This window comes from Barbus barbus (assembly GCF_936440315.1).
Source record: "Barbus barbus genome assembly, chromosome: 48".
Lineage (NCBI taxonomy): Eukaryota > Metazoa > Chordata > Actinopteri > Cypriniformes > Cyprinidae > Barbus > Barbus barbus.
Genome location: NC_136726.1, coordinates 1,507,386 through 1,531,447, shown reverse-complemented (window position 1 = coordinate 1,531,447; position 24,062 = coordinate 1,507,386). Strand labels below are relative to the sequence as shown.

Genomic DNA, 24,062 nt, shown 5'->3' with positions numbered 1-24,062 from the left:
AGAACAATTATTTTAACATTTTAACTAGTATGAAACACAGTAATCCAGCTCAGAACTTCGAAACAAACATACAGTTACATTCCTATTGAGATCACTATTTTAATGGCAAATGTGTGTGAAACATGTGACTGTGAGTGAGAGAGAGACTGAGTGAGTAAGAGAAGGACAGCAGAAAAATCAATACGCTATATTCACTCAAAACTGTGCCAACAGATTACAAGCAATATTATTAAATACATTTAACAAATTAGAATTGAGTAATTAATCGAATTAATTCCTTAAAAGTTAACCATTTAAAATGAGTCAAATTTACAAAAAAATGTTTTTAAACAGAAATATCTGAATTAAGAATTCTTTCTTTTTTTATTGCCAACATTGAAGACAACTGATGTTAACAAGCAGAATCACTGAAGGAGAAACCATCATTTAAATCACCATTGTGGAGATCAGTGTGTGTTTTAGTTGGGCTCTTGGCTGCTGTACATGAGTTATAACAGCCAGATGAACACAGAGTAAAGGTGATCTGATGGTGGTGGTTGTGTTTTAACATCATTATTATTATTATTATAATCATTTGACCTGAATCACTGAACTCATATAGAGTCCCATTTCTGAGTTAGGTTAACTTTATTAATTATAGCAGCACTGGCCTTGCACGGCATAGTATTTTTAACTTTTACAATGTAATCCAAATAATTTCTAAAAAGTTTCTCTTATACAAAAAAAGAGACACACAGACATCAAGAATCAGCCTGTGAATTCCAACAATGGTGACCATTATAAAGCATGTTGCAGTGCATTCTGGGTTCATATATATATGTATGAAGAGTTCAGATGCAAAAGCCTCTAAGTGCCATCTGACATTTTCTTCTAGAATGATCATTTTTATCAAGCTCGTATATTTCAGTTCAGTAATTTTTAAACCGTAAGCAAGGGAAGCAAAAGATAGCATTGGCGTAACCACAGCTAGTAAGCCAAACCTTTCGATCGAACCGACCTCGGGAAAAGGTTCTCTGGTAGGTTTTCTCCTTTTCTCGCGCCTGTTGGGTTATATTCACCTCTGGCTTGTCTGGTCCAAGTTCTTTTACAATTAGTTTTTCCGCTAATGTTGTTCTTTCGAAGGGATACAGGTGTAGAGATTTAACTGAGTTTGGGGCTAGCTTAACTCCCACGACTACATGAATGCTACTGGACGTCGCCGGCGCTGCCATACTGCACTCGCGCTCCTCTGAGGTAAACGTCCCGCGCAGCAGGTGCACTGCTCTAATCTTGGTACTACGGCCGATATTTTCAGAGCCCCCAAACCATAAAATTCGACGACGATGATTGGCAAAATATAAACGTTTTTGCGTAGCAACAGGGGAAGCATTGGCTTAAATTCCAGCACTGTAGGGCTGAGCGAACTGGCGCCCAGGGAGACAGCCTATTGGCTACTACTACACCAACATGAAGTGAATGCAAACATCATTCTGGAGAGCTCTAAACACATTCTAAAGTAAAACCATTCATAGCATGTCATTAACACAGATCAGTTTTCAAAATGAGAGATTATTAAAAACTTCTTATTATTAAATAAATAAAAATAAAAAACTGGCAGGGAGGTCAGCGCCCTCTATGGGCGAGCCGCTGCTGCTCTGTGCAGTTTCTGTCTGGACTAAACACAGACCGGATCTACATGCCCTGCTCGAATTTATGAGCTGTTGGTGGAAAACAAGCTTATGTGGATTTTACACACTTAAACTATTTGGATAAGTTATCTAGAACTATTTATGGAGCAGATAAAATGTATATAGTCATTGATTTAGCAATTATCGTTTTGACTTGCCCCTTTTCTTTATTTGAAAGGCTGAAATGTGAAGTTTACATTAAAAAAAAAAACCTTTTCGAAAGTTTTGTTTGAACATTTTAAAATCCAGACATCACTGGTAATATTATTGTTTTGGTGTTTATGCAAACAAAATAATTTTATTTATGGTAAATGTAAAACTTGGTGAAACAATTAGCTTTTTGAACATTTCCAGCACATTTTAAAAACACTGTTATAATACTGATAACCGTGATCATTTAGGACACTCATCAGTGTGTGTGTGTGTGTGTGTGTGTCCAGGCCCAGTATGTGATGGCCAGACTCGTCCCGGAGACTCGAGCACACATGAGTGATGAGCAGGGGTCAGATCTGTGCACTGATCTCTCTGGAGGGGTCAGAGACTCTGCGCTGGCTCTGTGGAGAAGCGCTCAGATCCGGTCGCTGAAGGAGCAGCCGCAGTATCAGGTACGGTCCGAGCCGCACGGCTGCAGTGTGTGGAGATGCTCTGTGCTGATCTCTGCTCTCACTCTTCATCAGCTCTCTCTCTCAGAGTGGCTCTCATCTGAGCTCCATGTTCAGCGGAGTCGAGACGCGCTGACAGATCCAGAGAGGTAAACCATACACATCCAGATGTGCTGTAGACCTGTGATCTCAGCAGGACAGGTCTCTGAACACTGGACCTCTGATGTGCTGATGTTTGACTGACTGTAACAGATTTCCACATGAGCAGGAGGGAGAAGATATGATTATTACATAGACATTTTATGTGGCGTTTGTACAGATGTTTTGAATTGTTTACAAATAATTTCTAAAAACTCAAACACAGTTTACCGCTGCAGTGGTGATGATTTTATGTTAGATAGGAGTGTGACGGTACACAAACATGACGGTTCGGTATGGTTTCAGTACAGCAGGGGAAAAACTAAACACAAAACAACTCTTTTTATTATTAAACAGTGGTTTACTGAACAAATTGCTCTCTTTAAATCAATTCAAGTATAATTAATGATCTTGACACCACTAACGGGTAAAGTGAAATATAACGAGTATACTGTATATTACTATGTCTAATATTTCACAAACTGCACCTCTCGAGTTAATTTTCTCCAGAGAACTGACGAGCTGTGGACACTGATGACTGAGGAAGGGATGATCGCACTGCCGTTTGAACCGAGGCGTTTATACAGCAATCTGTCGCACCACGTCAAAAAGCACCAAAACATTTATTTCCTGAAAAAAATGGACAATTTGAAAGATGAGGCTTTGTTTCTTATCAAAAGTAACAATGTATGAAACTGGAAGTTTCCAATGAAGTTCCACATGTGTACCGAACCGAAAGACCCGTGCCGAAAATATGATGTGTACCGTTACAGCCCTATTGTAGATTTGCGTGTTAAAATAGCTGTAGCACAAGCAGCAGGTGAGCACAGCGCGCACGTGTGTGTGTGTGTGTGTGTGTGTGTGTCTGATTCAGGCAGGAGTACGAGCAGTGGGCTTGTGAACAATACTATCTGCCCATGTCTCAGCATGACGGCGGCTGTGAAGGAGATGTGACTGGACTCTGCGCTCACATCATCAGTGCCGTTCTGGACCGGCACACAGCGTGAGTGCCTCACACCCGTCTCAGCACAGTCACAGTCCTGCGTCGTCTAACTGTGTGTGTGTGTGTGTGTGTGTGTGTGTGCAGGTGCCAGACAGGAGGAAGCTCCCCTCAGCACACAGACAGCTGTCTGCCTGACCTACTGTCTATCCTACAGGTGCTGCTTTATTTCAGTCTCTCTCCAGATTTCCCTTACAGATGTTCTAGACTGCCACATGTCACACTTCCTCTTGTCCATGTGTTTGCATTGGTGGTCATGCAGATTTTCTACACCTCTGGCCACCTGCATTAAATTTCACATTCAGTTCTCCTTGTGAGGGCGCTCTCGCACAGGAAGTCCAAAAGGGACTCCATAATACAGTAATAACTTTTGACGTGCCAGGAAATCCCTAATATGGACAAAGGTATCCCACTATCCCTGTAGCCAAGCTGGACAAGTATAAACCTTAACTGATCAAACATGAAGACAATAAATGATTTCGACTATATATAGTTTGTTTTTCAAATCTTCTCCAGGTAATAAAGTATAGACATGATACAGGGCTAATTGATATATCATTTATTACAGTACAGGTAACTTTACAGGTTCAAAGTTCTGAGCTCGGAGCCTCCCCTCGGACAGCACGCCATGTACGCATAAACGTTATTATTTATTATATGCAAGTGAACTCATGAAAAACTAGTGCTGTCAAATGATGAATCACGATTATTCCCGTCTTAAGTTTTTGTTTACATAACGTGTGTATACTGTGTATATTTATGTATATATACACACACACACACGCATGCATGTATATATTTAAGAAAAATTTAATGTTTATTACATTTATATATAAATTATATGAATATAAATATATACATGTAAATTTAAAAAATACATATACTTTGTGTATTTATATATACAGTATATTATAAATACACAGTACACGCACGTTATGTAAACAAACTTATTGTGGATGTGATTTTATTGTTTGACAGCCCTATTTAAATAAAATCTAATTTTAAGTGCATCTGAATGCGTGAATATATTAAAAGTAGTCCGTCACTACACAGCACTGCTCTGTTTCCAGTGGCTGCTCGGTCAGCACTGTCCATGTTACTACACTCAAAAAAAAAGTTGTTGAATGAACTTAAAAAAATATGGTAAACTTTTCCACGAAATTTAATTACATTTTTCCAACAAAATCTAATTTGTTTGAAATGATTTGCTGTAATCTCGTTGTATAAACTTAAATTCCTTCAGTGAAGACTACAAAAATTTGTTTTTGTCATTCCTACTAAAAAATAATTCATTGAATGAACTCAATTTAATTAAGGGCAGGATTTCCATCCAATAAATATGTGTAGCCCCAACTCATAAAAAACTAATTCATGCCATGAAATGTTATTGAGTCGGGCCAACTCAATATGATCACATATAGTTTAAATGAAAGTGATACATTGATGAAGTTTAATTATAATCAGGCAGAGATCCTTCTACATGAATACATTATTGCTGAATTTATTTAATTTTAGGCATTATCCAACTTGCTAGGCATAGCAAAACATGGTATAGGTACATCTGTGGTATGCCCATAGTCGTTTTCTAAAAATGTAAACAACTTTACTTCATGTAAGCATTAGCAGGTCCTCAACCCAAACACATGCTCTACACTTTACCACAATGGTAACCCCCCAAAAACACTAACATACCAGAAACTCTTTTAAATACAAACATAAAAGAGCATTAAACATTAACAAGTCTCACAATGTTATCATCTTAATAAAAATGCCTGAAATAACATTTTATTTCAAGATTTACTCTCCTTATCCAGCCGTGCAAAGCATGATGGGAAGGGGAAATCCACTTGCTAGTTACAAAAGTAAAATAATTTATGTTCCTTCAAATTGAAAATATTGAGTTGAGTCAAAACGCAACTGTTTCAAGTCAGTTTAGCACAATGCAATTGTATAAATGGGAAACCTAACATAATTGTGTTAAATGAAAATTATTTTTTTAAATAAACTGAACAGTGTTGGAAAATAATTTTTTTGAGTGTAGGTTCTGCTGAATTAAGGCCCCGATATACTTCAAATGACGTTCGCTTTCGTTCTTGGACGAGGCAGAGCGCCGGTATACTGTTTTCCAACACGCCTGCGCTGCTGGAGGCGGGGTGTAGGTTCATGTCACGCTCTAATGCCCCAAACACAACAACGATGCAATGATGATGTATCTAGCTCTTTTATTAAACTGGATACATTATTACACTTTTATATTGTCATAATTTGATAAAAAGAAAGGTATATTGTATGTTCTTTTGGCATTTCACTTTTATTTTATACCTTTTTAAATTTGCTTATGGAAAGAAGAGCAGCAGCAGCAGTATGTTATAATATTTATTTGAAACGCATGTATTTGGTATTGCTACATTATCTTTACTCATTCTTTTCATGGCTTTGGAAATCGTGCATCTGATGTTTCTCTTCGTTGCTTTTTGCATAACTCCGGGTCGTCAACACCAAGCTTCGTTGTGCTTTGTTTCTAGGAATGAAATGCTTTCTCTGAATCGTTAAAGTCTCCGTGAGTGATCGTACTGGTGCGGGTATATTTGTGGCAGCTGAGCTATTCGACAGTGTATTTCTGTTGTTAGTGACTTGGAGATGTTGTTCTCCCACCTGACCTTTGTTGAATGAGAAACGAACCGGGAAAAAGAAATTGCGCATGGAAGAAGGTGGAGCGCCAGAACACACCCACCGATTGCGTAATCGCCACGAACCCGTGGTAGCTCAAAGGCGTTTAGCAGCCAAAACTCCCCCAGACAGTTTGCTTTGAGCTGTATCGAACTGCCCGCCTGATTTTGTTTTCCATATTGCATCATATCGGTTCGTTCTTTGATTTCGCTTGAAGTGTATTTAATGAGAAGTTCTCATTCGTTCTCCTCTTGCCAGACGAAACCAGCAGTTTAATTCTAGGCTGCAGCAAAGTCAGATTGTGCAGAGTACTCCTCTGTAGAGCTGCCACTAACAACGGTTTATTTGGATTGATCTATCAACTCATTTATTGAGTAATCGATTTAAACGATTCATTTCCCACCAAAAATCAACCATTTTACTTAAGAATATTTTATTAAACCAAATGAAATCCTTTTTTATTAAAGCAAAAGTAAAATGCAGCATAGCGTGCAAGAAGCAGTCATTTAACCATTTAAATGGAGTATAGAACAATTTAAATGGAAAAAAACTAAATTTGGAAATAACGGGCCATAGGGCCCTATAATTATAACTAGTTTCTTTTGTGGTAATAAAAATAGATGTTATTGCTAGCTTTTAAAATGACTTAAAGTACATGTATAATAGCAATGATGCAATAATTAGTTCAAATAAAGTATCAAAAGCAAGAAATGATATGGTTTTATTGAACAAAACTGTTAAAATACATGTATTATAAACCATAGAGCTAATGTAGATTATGCATCACAACAAAGCCCTGCAGGAGCGCCAGCGGCCACATTACTGTTTAATACTGACCAAGCACCATTTAATTCAAACATACACTTAATCTTTAATAGGGCCATCTCTTTAGGACAGAGATGCTATAGCCGCTGTAATTATATGAATATGTGGAGATCTATCCGTGTAACTCAGAGTGAGGGGTTGTGCTTTTATTTTGAAATCTCGATGTATTCTCCTGTGTTTGTGTAGATTTATAAATGATGTACCTTATAAATCTGATGAAAAGGCACACGTTGCGTTCCCAGATGAAGGTTATAATAAACCCAAACTCAGAACAGCATGCAGAGATGAGTTTGAGACGCTCCTCATGTAAATAATAACAGTTTCTGTGGAGCTGCTGTGAACGGAGCCGCTGTGAGACGCACAAGCTTAACTACACGCATGGACATAATTAAAGACCATATACTGTGTGAACTGCATCACATATAATTATTTAATTAAATCATAGCGTTTGTGAATTCACAATTATGCTTAATTATGATTTTTAAATGGGTTTAATATATCATGCAGCCTTGGAAAATAGTCTAATAATGTGTTTTATGGATTCTCGTCTGTGAAATGCACCACTTCCGGTATTTGGCCGCTTAGTCGACGCGAGCAGTTGATGATTTGTAAAAATCGAATAGTTGACTAAAATTGATGGATCGCGACAGGCCGACTCATCTGGTTCCCGTGGTCTTCTCCTGATGGCCGTCTAGGAGACAGGGTCTTCACTGGGGATAAGTCTCTGGGGCTCATCTCGGTGTTCTGGTCTCCGCTGACGTTCAGGGCTGTAGAGGTCGTCTCTAGGTGCTGATCCACCATCTGATCTGGATCCGGGTGGCTACATTATCCTAAAGACACATTAATATTCAGAAGAGGATCTAGGACTTCTGGAAGCAGCTCTTTTAGTAGTTTAGATGGAATAGGGTCTAACATACATGTTGTTGGTTTAGATGATTTAACAAGTTTATACAATTGTTCCCCTCCTATAGTAGAGAATGTGTTCCTCAGGGGATCTATAGTATCAGTATAGTATCTGATGCGATTATTGTTGCTGACGGCTGCATGATTACAGTTTTATCTCTGATAGAATCGATCTTGGAAGTAAAGTAGTTCATAAAGTCATTACTGTTGTGCTGCTGGGTAATGTCTGCACCTGCTGATGTTAGATTTTTTGTTAATTTAGCCACTGTATTAAATAAATACTTGGTTTGTTTTTTGTTTGTTTGTTTTCTTCTAGAAGAGACGAAAACTAATCAGATCTAGCAGTTTTTAATGCTTTTCTGTAGGATAGGGTACTTTCCCGCCAAGCTATACGAAATACCTCTAGTTTTGTTTTCCTCCAGTTGCGCTCCATTTTCTGGGCTGCTCTCTTTAGGGTGCGAGTGAGCTCATTATACCACAGAGTCGGACTCTTTTCTTTGATCTTCCTTAAGCGTAAAGGAGCAACCGTATCTAAAGTGCTAGAAAAGAGAGAGTCCATAGTTTCTGTTACATCATCAAGTTTTTCTGCGCTGTTGCATATGCTGAGGAATTGAGATAAATCAGGAAGATTATTATAAAGCAGTATTTTGTGGTAGAGGTGATGGTTCTACCATACTTGTAACAAGGAGTAGAATTTACAGTTTTAGCTAAATGGAGTTTACACAAGACTAGATAATGATCTGAGATATCATCGCTTTGCTGCAGAATTTCAACACCACTAACATCAATTCCATGTGACAGTATTAAATCTAGAGTATGATTTCAACAATGAGTAGGTCCTGAAACGTGTTGTCTAATCCCAATAGAGTTCAGAATGTCTATGAATGCTGATCCTTATGCATCTTTTCAACATGGATTTGAAATCAACAATTTATCACTAACACGTGTTTCTCTAGATAATGTTATACGCAGCACCATAACTTCAAACGAGTTATACTTGAATTATACATGATACCAGTTTCTGACTCTGATCTCTCTGCAGGCATTACTGTACGAAGTGGCGATTACTCAGCAGAGCACATCAGAAGAGACGACTCACTTCCTGTGGGATGTGATTGATAGCAGGTGCGCAGTGACCCCTGACCCTGACGGCACTGGACGCGAGCTGACCCTTCAGCTGACCCTTCAGGACATCAGCTGGTAGGAGCAGGTCATGTGTGGGTGGCTCTGAGAGCGTCTCTGAGATCAGCTCTGTGATCAGTGTTATGTCTGACAGGATTCTGGTGCTGGTTCCTCCTGCCCTGCTGCTGAGTGTCAGAACAGGAAGAAGAACTCTGGACTGCCAGCGAATGATGAAGTACATCAGTCATGTTCAGGTGCCCATCATCACCTCAGCATAACGCGTGATCTGTTGTGTGAGTGGTGTGTGAGTAAAGTGTGTTTTGTGTCTCAGAGGACAGCGTGCGGTGATGCCGGTCTTCTGCCTTTCAACCTCACGGCTCACTTTCTCAAAGTATGTGACGCTCTCTCAGGACGAAGGCAGCGCTGAACGTTTGTGCACACTGTTCAGATAGTGTGTGTGTGTGTTTCAGGCGGTCGTGAGCTGCGGTGTGAGCTGTGATCGTCCGGCTGAGGCGGTGGACGCGTGTCTGTCTCTCTTCAGCACTGAGTGTCCGCTGCTGTTGCTGTCCGCCGCGGTAAAACTACTGTTCATTTTGTCAGCTATTTTCAATTTTAGTCTTAGTGCTGTTAAATGTTCTTGTTTTTATCATATTTAGTCAATCTTATCCTATTTGGTTTTAGTCGACTAAAAGTCTCTGCGTTTTAGTCAATGAAAACTTGACATTTTAGCAATAAGATTAACCGTAAAGCAGCGTTTAATTTACTTTTAGTCTTACTCAAAAACAAGACAACTATAATCGTAATGATTAATGACATTTGCATTTCACCAGTAAGCACAAATTAATGAAATGTCGACTCATACGCGTGCTTTATTTTACCTCATCTAGTGAACTGATTTATTATAGGCTTTTTATTCTTTATAGATTAATATCAAAGGCTTATATCCCCGTCTACATTATGAAAACGGTAAAAAACAAAGACGAAAAATCTTATGTCAAATGACTGATAGTAATTCCACATAGCAATATCCCTTTGATTCTCTATTAAAACAAGAGCGGTTGAGTAAGCACACAATAGAGTTGAGCTCTGATGACAGATCACACACTGGCTGTGTGGCACTTTAATTCAGATCGCTGAACTCCAGCTTGTTGGTGATTTCAGATCATCGCTTACACAATAAAGAGCGAGTGTGTGCGTAGGGTTGCTAGATTGCCAAAAAAACCCCGAGGTGGACAATGCATCCTTGTAACGGCTCTGATTCAGGGATCTGAACTCTTGATATCTAGCACGCATGAAAGCTCCTGTAGTAGGGGTGGGAATCGCAGGGGACCTCACGATACATGGCTCACGATAATATCACAATACAGCGATAATCCATATTTCTACAAAATTCTGATCCATCGCATATCTGTCTAAACAAAATGCCTGTGAAAAGGTTAAGTGCAAGTTTTCTTTCTTCAAGTCCATACTGTTAAAAAAAAACTATTCTGCAAGTCAGTTTTAACATTTTATTCTTGGACTTATTAAAAGCTTAGCTTACACGTTTCTTTCTCTGTTTGTAAACAAACACATTTAACTGCTAGATAGATATGAACCTGGTACATTTCAAAATGTACCTGGAGTGCTTTCTCAAACTTTCTCCTCATCATAAAACCGGAGCCCCACATGAAGAAATAGCCGTTCACATCGCGTCTTTTGAGCGCTCGGGTTCATTATTTCAAGTGTAGACGCGCGGCAAGCACATACTGCACACTTCTGCGCCGCGTTGTGGCTCTGACAAGGTTTTGTTTCGTCCTCAATGCCATAGGTGCAGATTTGTGTTTCCGCCGGTCGTTGCACTTGTAATATCTGAGACCGAGGGAGAGCATCCAGTTTTGTTCACATAAAACTGGACGCACCAGCGGCGCTCTCTCACTCATAAAGTGAGGGAAATCCACCTGCGATCCCAGCGGAGAGGTTAGGCTACTCATGAATATGCGCTCTGCAATAACTTAATCGGTCCACTCCATAAACACACATATATGTGTGTATATATATATATATATGTATGTATATGTGTGTGTGTGTGTGTATATATGTGTGTGTGTGTGTGTGTGTGTGTGTGTGTGTGTGTGTGTGTATATATGTGTGTGTGTGTGTGTGTGTGTGTGTATATACATGCATATGCTTTTGGAAAGAAGCTGGAATGGCGCGGCTGCGATTTCCACGCATTTAGACGCTGTGAACAGGGAAATCTATTTAGAGCACCTTATTATATTAATTAAAATATCGATATTTGGTGCCAGATTGGGCTCATCTCGGTGACATGGTCTCCACTGAAATTCATACAATGTTTAATAGGGATCCAGTGCAGAGTTGAAAGAACTGGGGTAATATGGTCATAATTCTTGGTTCACTGCAAAAAATGCTTTTCTTACTTAGATATTTTGGCTGGAAACAAGACAAAATATCAAAAAAATTAAAATTTTAATCAAGGAGGATTTTCTAGACAAGTAAAAATTGTCTTGTTTTCAGAAAAAAATAACCAAGTCAAAATTAAGTTTTTGCTTGAAACAAGCTAAATAATCTGCCAATGGGTTAAGCAAAATAAACTTATTTCAAATAGAAAACAAGATTTAGTTTACACCACTGGCAGATTATTTAGCTTGCTCATTATACCACGCTGTTGGACTCTTCCTTAATCTTGCTTGAGCGTAAAGGAGCAACCGTATCTGCTAGATATATAAATCCATATGGTGCCCTGGTGGCCAATACAAACGTCACAGGATTTATCATTACACGTTATATGAAGCACCATAACTTTAAACGAGTTATACTTGAAGCTCTCCCTCTGAGAAATACTGAGAATATTGCTATAAACTGTAGCAACACCTCCCCCTTTACCTTTTAGACGCGGCTCATGTTTATAGCAGTAATCTTGGGGGGTGGACTCGTTTAAAGTAATGTAGTCATCTGGTTTTAACCAGGTTTTTGTCAATCAGAGCACATCTAGGTTGATCATTGATCAAATCCTTTCCTAAAAGCACTTTTGTGGAAAGGGATCTAATACTGTGTGTGTCACAGCGCTGGTGGGCGCGCCTGTGGCCTGTGCTCCGCTCGCAGTGGAAGCGTCTGACGGGACGGGACGCTCTGCCGGATCAGCTGCAGATGCTGGAGGACAGCCACCGCTGGAGCAGACGGTGAGTGTGATGTCACCGTGCTCAGTCTGGCTCTGTGTGAAGTAGGGCTGGGCCATATGGCCAAAGGAATTGGCCAAATCCTATTTTATTTTTTTTATATCAATCGATATCGATAATTATTACGATAAATGTCAAATCTTGATTTATTTGAAGCTTAAAGCCAGATATTTGCTCCAAAGTGAAGTTGTAGAAACCAGACTGTTAATTTCCCTTCAAAATAAATATCTTAATAGAAAAATGTATTTCTTAGTTTGTGCTTGTTGTTTTAAATCAAGAAACAGGTTTGTGTTGTCTGATAATGTTAATAATTGTTACTTTTAGTAATTAGTATTAGTAGCTTGAGTTAGGATGCAAATTTTTGTTCTTTGTCAAAATTAGTAATATCTGCGCCACAACAGCAACAGCCCTCCAATGCTGTAGGTATTTTTCTTTGTGTTTGAATGATTTGGTTTGGTCTGGCTAAGTTGTTATTCTCAGTCAGACATGCTGTGGTTTGTGTAGTCAGCTCTAAGACCGATTGGCTGAGGCCGTTTCTCTCTGGTGTCAGCTCTTGGCAGTTCAGGGCTTTGTGATGGAGGGTCTGTTTATCACTGTTTTTTAGGTGGGCATGGAATTTAATGGCCCTTTTTTGAATTGTGATTATAAGTGGTATAATCCTAATGCTCTGCAGGCATTATTTGGGGTTTTGCGCTGTACTCGGAGCAAACCTTTGCATAGTTGGGTCTGTTGGTCTTGGTTGCTGGGTCTTTTTCTGAAAATCATTATGTTTGTCTTTTTGGGGTTAACTGCCAGAAGCTGTGCAGGAGGTCTAGATGCTGCTGTAGACCCAGCAAACAGGAGGCATTTGACTTCAGTGTGTAGTAGAGTACGACTGATCCAGAGCCCTGGCTAACTCATGTAGATATTGAACAGGGTAGGACTTCAGCTGCAGCCCTGTCTCACTCCACGACACCGAGGGAGGAATTCTGTGTGTTTGTTACCAATCTTAACAGCAAATCTGTTGTTTTTGTACATTGATTTGATGATGTCATGTGTTTTTCCTCCGATGCCGCACTGAATTAATTGAAGAAAAAGACCTTCATGCCAACTGGAGTCAAAAGCTTTTTTGAAGTCAATAAAGCATGAGAAGATTGTTCTTTTGTTTTGGTTGATTTGCTTATGGATTAAGGTATGGAGAGTGTATATATTATGGGATGATATTAGACTCAAAATGATTAATAGATGCACGCACAGTTCTCCATGTACTGCATAAGTTTTATGCATGTATCTTACTAACCACAAACAAATGTCTTTCAATTTGAGTCTGTGGAATTCAGGATTAAATGTTTATGCAGTGATTTTAACAAATACACACATGTTTGTGTATAAAAATGTTGTGATCTGCATTAATATATCATACATTGCTCATGCAAAAAGGAATCCGTGCATGTGTGGATCAGGTGACACACGTGCATTTATTGACATCTTGTTTGCATTCATTTTGTTCGGTTCATTTGGATTTTGAGACTTCATTTTCGCAGTTTGCAGTATTTCACGACGCCCGCACACACAACTACCACTGAACAAAGCCCAGTGCAATTCATTAACGTGTACACCATTTGAGAACTTCGCAACACACACGGCTCGCGATCCACACGCAGCTGAGCCGAAGAACATCAGCGAGCACTAGATGGCACTAGCCCCAGTCACCTGTGCTCAGTCCATTGTGTACACTTTTATGAATGTTACATTGTGTTTTCTTTGTTTCGTTTTGGTTTGGCTATTCTACTCTGCCCGTAGAAATATAATAAACATGTTTTATTGAACTTGTTCTAATTTAACTAGCCTTAGGACACAGAATAGCTCATATTAATTTAGCCAAACAAGAACGTCCTGATGGTACCTTTGTGTTTGTTTTTTGTTTTTTTTTCTGTAATTCAGCGGCACGTTGTCAGTTATTCCTTCCTTGTATTATTTATTATTATTATTATCATTAAAGGGCTATTATAGTTTCTCATTTAAGCCATTAGTAATTGCACGTTTATATTCAATTAATTAAACTATTACATTAACTTACATAAACATTAACAATGAATGTTTTTTGAAAAATAGCTAGAACACATTTTATTTAGGCCTACTTATTACTAAACTGTTTTCTGAGTCAGTATCGGCTACAAAGATGAAGTTGGCAATGCTAATTCGCCATTTGTTTATAAGTAGCCTATAAATATCGTCTAATTACTATTTACACTTATTGCAAATATCTGCTACTTTTACAGCATGTATAGAATGGCTATTTTCACTTCGTGTAAACAGCAAATCTCTAAAAATGCTACTGTTGTTACTGGGGCTAGTGCCATCTAGTGGTCGCTGATGTTCTTCGGCTCAGCTGCGTGTGGATCGCGAGCTGTGTGTGTGTGGATTGGGCAAGGCTAAACGGGCGGAACGAAAGTCTCAAAATTAAATGAATCAAATAGAATCGACTCAGAAGAGATGTGAATTAATGCACGTGCGTCACCTGATCCACAAATGCACATTTTAATCGCTGCATGCACAAATTATGATAGTTTAATACAAACTATAACATTTATATTCAAAAATAAGTCTCTATTTGTACAAAATGCTGCACATTGATGTAATTCTTAACTCTGCAGACACTGGCTGAAAAGCATTTGTTTCAGTGTAGTGATGCACATTTGCGAAGTTCTCAAATGGTGTAAACGTTAATGAATGGCACTGGGCTTTGTTCAGTGGTAGTTGTGTGTGCGGGCGTCGTGAAATGCTGCAAACTGCGAAAATGAAGTCTCAAAATCCAAATGAACCGAACAAGATTAATGCAAACAAGATGTCAATAAATGCACGTGTGTCACCTGATCCACAAATGCACGGATTCCTTTTTGTATGAGCAATTTATGATATATTAATGTAGATCACAACATTTTTATACACAAACATGTGTGTATTTGTTAAAATCACTGCATAAACATTTAATCCTGAATTCCACCAACTCAAATTGAAATACATTTGTTTGTGGTTAGTAAGATACATGCATAAAATGTATGCAGTACATGGAGAACTGTGCGTGCATCTATTAATCATTTTGAGTCTAATATCATCCCATAATATATGGTCTGATGTGCAACACTTGCTCAGGACATTTCTGTCTCTAAGAATATGGGCTAGTCTGCTGTTTAGGATGTTGCAGAAAAGTGTACCTAGGTTGCTGTTTACACATATCAGTTATTAGTTATTGGGGTCAAATCTGCCTCTGTTTTTATGGATTGGGGTGATTTAGGCCTTTGTTCCAAATGTTGGGGAATAAACCTGAACTAAGGATGATATTGAAGAGCTTGAGGATGGCTAATCTGAATTTGTGCTCCGTGTATTTGATCATTTCCTTTAGGATGCCATCGACACCACAGGCGTTTGGGTTTTCAGGGTTTGTATTTTGTCTAATAGTTCAGCTCGTGTAACTGGAGAGTCTAAAGGCTTCTGGTAGTCTTTGATGGTCGACTCTAAAACCCTTAGTTTTTCACACAGTGCATGTTGTTCCTGATTGTTTTCTATATTACTAAAAAGGCTGGAGAAGTGGTTTATCCACACATCTCTGTTCTGGATGCTAGTTCTTGATGGTAAGATGTGTTTAGTGTGTTCCAATGTTTCCAGAAGTGGTGGATTCTAAGGATTCTTCCATTTCTTTGAGTGTGTTTTGCTCTGTTTTCTTTCTTACAGTATACCTATATTGTTAAAGTTTTTCATGATAGAGATGACGGATGTTCTCATTGTCAGCATCTCTGTGTTTCTGGTTTGATAGGATTCTTACTTCTTTCCTAAGTCTTTTGCAGTCATTGTCAAACCATTTCTCAGTGGCATGTGCTCTTTTTGTGTTTAAGTGTGATAATGTTGCTGAGAGCTCAAATATTCTGTTCAGCTTGTCTGCTGCTAGGTTTGTACCTTCACTGTTGTGCGGGAAAGGAATTGATCTGGTAGGACTTGAATTTTAGTTTGACCAGTTGTACTTAGATATGTATCTTTACTGTTTTGTTTCCATCGATACGTGTTTCTCAGTGAGTGGAGCTGGGTTTGTTTAGATGTTTCTTGGTTAAGTAGAGGGTTATTATGGTCTGATAGTGGGTTTAGTTGGCTGGCTGTGAACGCTCTGAGGGAATTTGGGTTAAGGTCTGTAAGAAAATAGTGGACTGTACTGCTACCAAAAGGAGAGCTGTAGGTGTATCTACCGTAGGAATCTCCTCTTAGTCTGCCATTGACTGCATACCTAGTGTGTGACACAGATGTGTTCCGCTTTTGTTTGTTGTTTTATCATAATTGTGTCTTCGTGTGTGTATAGGTGTGGGGAGGACGTCACCTCCAGGCAGGTGTTTGTCCCCCTGAGAGTTAAGTGTGTCCAGTTCTTCACCTGTTCTGGCATTTAGGTCTCCACAGACCAGTACGCTTCCCTGTGACTGGAAGTAATTCATGTCTTCTTCAAGAATGGAGAAACTGTCTTCATTAAAATAGGGAGACTCTGCTGGAGGGATGTAAGTGGCACATAGGAAGGTGTTTTTCTCTGTTGCAGTGACTGTCCTATTAATTTGTAACCATGTATAGAATTGTCCTGTTTTAGCTACTTTGACGGCATGGACAAGATTTGATCTGTACCAAATAAGCATCCTCCTGAGTCTCTTGCTTGTGCCACTCCAGGCAGTTTAATAGATGGGATGAGGAGTTCTCTGTAGTCTTTGGGGCAGCCGGTGGGTCCGTCTCTGCTCCAGGTCTCCTGCAGGATGAGGATGTCTCAATTCTTTATTTCTGAGTTGAAATCTGTGTTTCTGCTTTTGAGGCCAAAGGTAGATGATCTCAGGCCTTGAATATTCCAACTTGATATTATAAATGCTTTGTTGTTCATAGGGTCTTAGTTTTGTTGATAGGTTTTGACCTATGACTTTTCTCTCCGAGTGTGTGTGTGTGTGTGATTCAATTCAGAAAGCTTTATTTGCGTGACAAAAACACACATTTTGTATTGCCAAAGCATTAAAACACAGAAAATGATTTAGAATTTCTGAACATTTAGTAAAAATAATAGTAATAATGAAACTAAATAAAGGCATTATTATATAAACACATGGCTAGATATAGCGAAAAAAATAAATAAATAAAATAGTGTTAATCAAATATTAATAAAATAAAGAATTATAAAAATAAATCAAAGATTATACTACAGACATCATGTAACAACTGAACTAATTGTAACAGTGTATAGATGATATAGATGTGTGTAGCTGTAATGTGTGTGTGTTTGTGCTGTGAGTGTGTGTGTGTGTGTTTGTGTTTGTGCTGTGAGTGAGTGTGTGTGTGTGTGTGTGTGTGCTGTGTGTGTGTGTGTGTGTGTGTGTGTGTGTGTTTGTGTGTTTGTGCTGTGAGTGAGTGTGTGTGTGTGCTGTGAGTGTGTGTGTGTGTGTGTGTGTTTGTGCTGTGAGTGAGTGTGTGTGTGAGTGTGTGTGTGTGTGTGTGTGTGTGTGTTTGTGCTGTGAGTGTGAGTGTGAGTGTGAGTGTGAGTGTGTGAGTGTGTGAGTGTGTGCACCTGGTATTCATCACGTCCTGGGGACCAAATGTCCCCACAAGGATAGTAATACCAGTAAATCTTAATCTTGTGGGGACATTTTTTGGTCCCCATGAGGAAACAAGCTTATAAATCATACAGCATAAAGTTTTTTGAAAATCTAAAAATGCAGCATGTTTCCTGTGAGGGCTAAGTTTAGGTGTAGGGTTGGTGTAGGGCAATAGCACATACAGATTGTACAGTATAAAAACCATTACGCCTATGGAGAGTCCCCATAAAACATGGAAACCCAACATGTGTGAGTGTGTGTGTGTGTGTGTGTGTGTGTGTGTGTGTGTGTGTGTGTGTGTGTGTGTTTGTGCTGTGAGTGTGAGTGTGAGTGTGTGTGTGTTTGTGCTGTGAGTGAGTGTGTGTTTATTGGCTGTTTGTTTCTCTCTGGCTGTCTCTCAGGAGATGACAAGATGCTACAAATCTTCAGCTATATTACAACATTTGGCTTCTTCACCAAGAATGAAACGGAGTTTTTGGGTTGGATTACAGGTTAGATTCGAGATAAGGTGGCTTTATATAGTTTTAGTGCCTCACAGTAATGAAGGCGGAGGATTATCTGGTTGTCTGTGTTTCTGATTTGATAGATTTCTGAGGTTTTTTCTCAGAGTCTTACAGTCCAAATCAAACCATTTGTCAGTATCTAAACATTTTTTCTTTGGTTTAACAATGGTCAAATGACTCTTTTGTGCTGTTTTGTATAATATGTTGTTTAGATCTTGTACTTCCTGATTGATGCCGAATTGATTTTTAGGGTATGCCTGTGTTTGGAATGAGTGTAAGAGGGACTGTATTTCTGGAGATTCAACAGCATTGATGTAATTTGTGGCGCTGTTTTCTGTCCATTTGAATGACATAATTTTGATCATTTGATATAGTGTCCTAATTGGTGTGGGTGATGTTTCAGATTGCTTTATATAGAGTGTGATTTGGCTGTGGTCTGAGAAAGGTTTCAGGGGTTTGACTGTGAATGCTCTCAAAGAGGAAAGGTGGAGATCTGTGATGGTATAATCTACAGTGCTGTTACCGAGAGCTGAGCTGTAGGTGTATCGGCCGAGCGAGTCTCCTCGCAGTCTTCCGTTTACGATGTACAGAGCTGCAGCAGCTGCCGTCCGTGAGCGTTCACCGTCTGATCACAGTTTTCTCTGGCGGGGTAAGAAGGGTACAAGTCGTTATTGCCAGTGATGAATCTGGTACCGTGTGATTCTAAGAAATCTAATTGTTCTCCGGTTCTAGCGTTTAAATCACCCATAAGCAGCACGTTTCCCTGGGCCTGGAAATGGCTGATTTCTTGTTCAAAGTTTTGAAAGGTTTCCTCTTGGAAATACGGAGACTCGAGGGGGGGTATATATATGGCACAAAGGAAAACAGGCTGAGATGCTGATATTAATCCTTTTTGTATTTTCAGCCACAGGTGGTATTGATCTCTCTTAACTAATTCTATGGCCAGTTCAGATTGAATCCAGATGATCATCCCTCCCGAGTCTCTCCCCTGTGTGACTGATGTGAGTTTGACTGATGGTAATATTATCTCTCTGTATCCCGAGGGACAGCCAGTGAACACATCTCCTCTACACCAGGTCTCCTGTAAGATGATGACATCTATGTCTTCAAGTTCTTTCATAAAGTCACAATTTCTACTTTTTAGGCCAAAGACTGAGGAGTTTAGACCTTGAATATTCCATGTAGAAAAACTAAGTGATTTCATCACAAACTTTTAAAATAATCGGTATGGTTTGTTTGCCATTTTGAGAAAAGAGAATGATACAAAAATACAATAGAGTAAAAGAAAATAATGAATGATGGAAGTAATGTTATGGTAGGAACTCAAACACATCAACAAATCCATTTTAAATTATATGTACACTTATACTAACAATGTGGCTTGGTAAATGGTATATCTAAGGTTTTTTTTTGTTTTTTGTTTTTCCCACTGTGTGTGAGTAAGTGAGAGCAGATGATACTCAGCATGTGTTGGATGTCGTGGAGTTCCGCGTTAGCTCGGCTCGCTCCTCCGCTGACAGCTTGGGCGTAGCTCGGTCTGTCTGGCTGGGCCGGGCTCTGCTGTGGTCGGGCTTCAGCCGCTGGAGCGTTTGGGCTGTTATATGACAGTCTCTGTCCGTACGGATACTCTCTGGGCGCTGAAGCTCTGTGTGGACCCCTGAGAGCTGAAGGTCTGGGCGCTGAAGGTCTGGGCGGTGCTCCGGTCGGGGCTCTAGATGAGGTGTTGGCTGGGATGTAGTTTCCTGAGGTGTGTCTCGTTGGGTTGGCTGGGTTAAAGCTGGTTCTACTTGTCTGGTTGGTCCTGTTTAGAGCGACATCTTTGAGTTTCTTTGCAAAAATATGTACCAGGTTCTTATAAAGGTGGACGTGGTCATATAGGCAGTCGGTGTCCAGGTCTGGATGGTGGGCCAAGTGTACGTTGGGCAGGAGGGCACAGTGTCTGGAGATGCTAGAGTTTATTTTATTAATTGTTTTGGGATGGAAATCTTTCCTCTGGAGTAGAGTGGACAGGGTGATTTTTGAGTTGGGGAAGGTTTCTCTAGCTTTTTCCACGACGGCTCTGAGGGAGTCAGACACTCGGTCCTGTTGGCTCCGCAGGTCGTTGGTGTCCGTCTGGATTATGATGTGGCTGGATCTCTTTGTTCTGCTGCTCTCTCTCCTCCTGTATCTCTCTCAGCTGCTGCCTCATCTCTAGTGTGGACTTTTCTCTGTCCTGTAGCTGGAGTCTCAGTGCGGTCAGCTCACACTGATAGCTGTCCTTCTCCGTCTGAAGCGTTCTCATCTGCTGGGTGAGGGCTGTCAGTCTCTGTGTTTGCTGGAGTTCAGTATGAGCTGCACATGTGTGTGACTGCTGCTGTTTGAGCACCGTTTCTCTGAGCTGCACCATGTCCCTCTCCAGCTTCATGAAGTGCTCCTGAAGTATAGGGATGGATTTGAGCAGGGATTTCTCTCTCTGAGTGTGTATGACTGACTCTCTCTCTGTGTGTGTGAGACTCCGACTCTCTTTCAAGCTTCATTGGCATGGTGAAAAAAACTTTACATTGCCAAAGCTTTAATAACACTATACAATAAAAGTAAATAATAATGGGGAAAAAAGACTCTTTCTCTCTCTGAGTGTGTGACTGACGCTCTCTCTCTCTCTCTCTGAGTGTGTGACTGACGCGCTCTCTCTCTCTCTCTCTCTCTGAGTGTGTGACTGACGCTCTCTCTCTCTCTCTGAGTGTGTGACTGACGCTCTCTCTCTCTCTCTGAGTGTGTGACTGACGCTCTCTCTCTCTCTCTGAGTGTGTGACTGACGCTCTCTCTCTCTCTGAGTGTGTGACTGACGCTCTCTCTCTCTCTCTGAGTGTGTGACTGACGCTCTCTCTCTCTCTGAGTGTGTGACTGACGCTCTCTCTCTCTCTCTGAGTGTGTGACTGACGCTCTCTCTCTCTCTCTCTCTCTGAGTGTGTGACTGACGCTCTCTCTCTCTCTCTGAGTGTGTGACTGACGCTCTCTCTCTCTCTCTCTCTCTCTGAGTGTGTGACTGACGCTCTCTCAATTCAATTCAATTCAGAAAGCTTTATTGGCATGACAAAAACATACATTCTGTATTGCCAAAGCATTAAAACAACATAGAAAATTTAGTAAAGCTTATAGAAAATAATAGTAATAATGAAACTAAATAAAAGCATTATTACATAAACACATGGCTAGATATAACAAAAACAAAACAATGCTAACTGTTAATAAAATAAATAATGAATTATAATAATAAATAAAAGATTATACTACAGACATCATGTAACAACTGAACTTAGAAACTGAACATTGTATAGATGATATAGATGTGTGTAGCTGTAATGTGTGTGTGTTTGTGCTGTGAGTGAGTGTGTGTTTATTGGCTGTTTGTTTCTCTCTGGCTGTCCCTCAGGAGATGACAAGATGCTACAAATCTTGCAGCTATATTACAACATTTGGCTTCTTCGCCAAGAATGAAACCGAGTTTTTGGGTTGGATTATATGTGCTAAATTGGGGGAATATTTTATTAATTTTGGGGTAGTATTGGTCTCTGATAGCTGTATATTTTGTGCATTCTGTGAGGAAGTGCAGCTCCGTCTCCGTCACTCCCAGGATGCAGTGCGAGCAGAGTCTGTCCTCACGAGAGAGCCAGGTCTGTCTGCGCCGGCCCGTCTCTACGGCCAGACTGTGTTCACTGAGTCTGTACATCGTCAGTGTTTTCCTGAGTCTCACATCACTCACGGCGCTCAGGTAGATCGCAACAGTGTATTTTCGATTTAGGGCCGAATAACATTCCAGTTTGTGTTGGTTTTTAATGGTGTTTGTCCAATGGGTGATGTACTTGTCTTTTTCTGTGTTTATAATGTGTGTGGGCCGAATGTGTGTGAGTGTGTGTGTGTCCTGAGGCTGGCTGATCTCTGTGTGTGTGAGCTCAGTCAGTCTCAGCACCAGCTGAAGGAGGGGACTCTTACTTACGCTCAGCTCTTGGTGTTTTAGGGCTTTGTAATGGTATGTGTTGGGGTCGCTTGTTTTTAGGTGTTTCCAGAATTTCAGGGCTCTTTTTTGAATGTTTAGAAGCAGAGGGTATTGGCCTAATTCTGCTCTGCATCCGTTGTTTGGAGTTTTTCTTTGAACTTTAAGTATTCTTTTACAAAAATCTAGATGTAGAGTTTCGATCGGGTGTTTTTCCCAATTTAAGAAGTCAAATTTTATAGAAGGACCCCACACTTCACTGCCATATAAAACAATTGGTTCAATTATAGATTTGAAAAGTTTGAGCCAGATTTGGATTGGGATGTCAATTTTAATGGATCTTTTTATGGCATAGAAAGCCCTTTGAGCTTTCTCTTTGAGTTCATTCACAGCCAAAGCAAAGTTACCGGTTGGGGTTATTTTCAGGCCGAGGTAAGTGTATGTTTTTGTGGTTTCAATGGTTCTGTGTGATAGTGTGAATGTGTGTGTTGGTCCCTGAGATCTGGAGCGTTTCTGGAACATCATTACTCTAGTTTTTTGGAGGTTGACCGTCAGGGCCCAGGTCTGACAGTAATCCTCCAGCAGATTCAGGCTGTCCTGAAGCCCCTCTGCAGTGGGCGACAGGAGGACCAGGTCATCTGCGTAGAGAAGACACTTTATCTCTGTGTCGTGTAGAGTGAGACCTTGAAAGGGGGCGTGTTCTAATATGTTGGCCAATTGGTTGATGTAGATGTTGAAGAGGGTGGGGCTTAAACTGCATCCCTGTCTCACTCCACGCCCCTGGGGGAAGAATTCGGTTCTTTGGTTCCCAATTTTAACCGCACAATGGCTGGCTGTGTACATTGATTTGATCAAATCATAGAATTTTCCCCCTATTCCACTGTCGATAAGTTTTAGGTATAGTCCTTCATGCCAGATTGAATCGAATGCTTTCTTGAAATCAACGAAACAAGCAAAAATCTTTCCTTTGTTTTGATGTACATATTTGTCAATTAGTGTTTGTAATGTAAAAATGTGATCGGATGTGCGACATTTTGGAAGAAAGCCAGTTTGGCATTTACTCAAGGCATTGTGCTTCGTAAGGAAGTGTAACAGTCTGGTGTTTAAGATGCTACAGAACACCTTCCCCAGGTTACTGTTCACACAGATGCCTCGGTAGTTGTTGGGGTCTAGTTTATCTCCGTTCTTGTGAACGGGGCTGATGAGGCCCTTGTTCCAGATCTCAGGGAAGAACCCGACACACAGAACATCATTGAAGAGTTTTAGCATGGCCAGTTTGAAGCTTTGCTCTGTGTGTTTCAGCATCTCGTTCAGGATGCTGTCGACACCACAGGCTTTCTTGGGCTCAAGGACCCGTAATTTATCTTCCAATTCTTTCATTGTTATGGGGAAATCTAAGGGGTTTTGATTCGCTTTAATCGATCTTTCTAAATTGTCTAGTTTATTAATTATTTCATTTTGATTCAAATGTTGTATTTGGGTTGGGCTATATAATTCTTGGAAATGAGTTTTCCACGTCTCCCCATCTTGGATGGCCAGAGTTTCTTGATTTGGTTTGTATAATAATTTCCATTTATCCCAAAATTTGTGTGAATTTATAGATTTTTCAATTTCTTCAAACTGGTTTTGCAAAAACTGTGCTTTTTTCCGCCGGAGTGTGGCTTTATATAGTTTTAGTGCCTCACAGTAATGAAGGCGGAGGTCCGGATTATCTGGTTGTCTGTGTTTCTGATTTGATAGATTTCTGAGGTTTTTTCTCAGAGTCTTACAGTCCAAATCAAACCATTTGTCAGTATCTAAACATTTTTTCTTTGGTTTAACAATGGTCAAATGACTCTTTTGTGCTGTTTTGTATAATATGTTGTTTAGATCTTGTACTTCCTGATTGATGC

The 24,062-nt window shown here is 40.0% G+C and overlaps 1 protein-coding gene across 2 annotated transcripts in view; it reads left to right on the top strand.

The window, feature by feature from the left end:
* fanca (FA complementation group A) overlaps positions 1-24,062 on the top strand; it is a 75,852-nt gene that overhangs the window by 28,675 nt on the left and 23,115 nt on the right. For both annotated transcript variants that reach the window (XR_013783965.1, XM_079412168.1), the window contains exons 27-35: positions 2,108-2,272; positions 2,345-2,418; positions 3,282-3,410; positions 3,495-3,564; positions 8,848-9,005; positions 9,082-9,181; positions 9,259-9,318; positions 9,398-9,502; positions 11,991-12,106. Coding sequence is in view for 1 of the 2 variants with exons in the window: in XM_079412168.1 (XP_079268294.1) it covers positions 2,108-2,272; positions 2,345-2,418; positions 3,282-3,410; positions 3,495-3,564; positions 8,848-9,005; positions 9,082-9,181; positions 9,259-9,318; positions 9,398-9,502; positions 11,991-12,106 (977 nt within the window). In the remaining variant the exon portion in view is untranslated. The remainder of the gene's footprint in view (positions 1-2,107; positions 2,273-2,344; positions 2,419-3,281; positions 3,411-3,494; positions 3,565-8,847; positions 9,006-9,081; positions 9,182-9,258; positions 9,319-9,397; positions 9,503-11,990; positions 12,107-24,062) is intronic.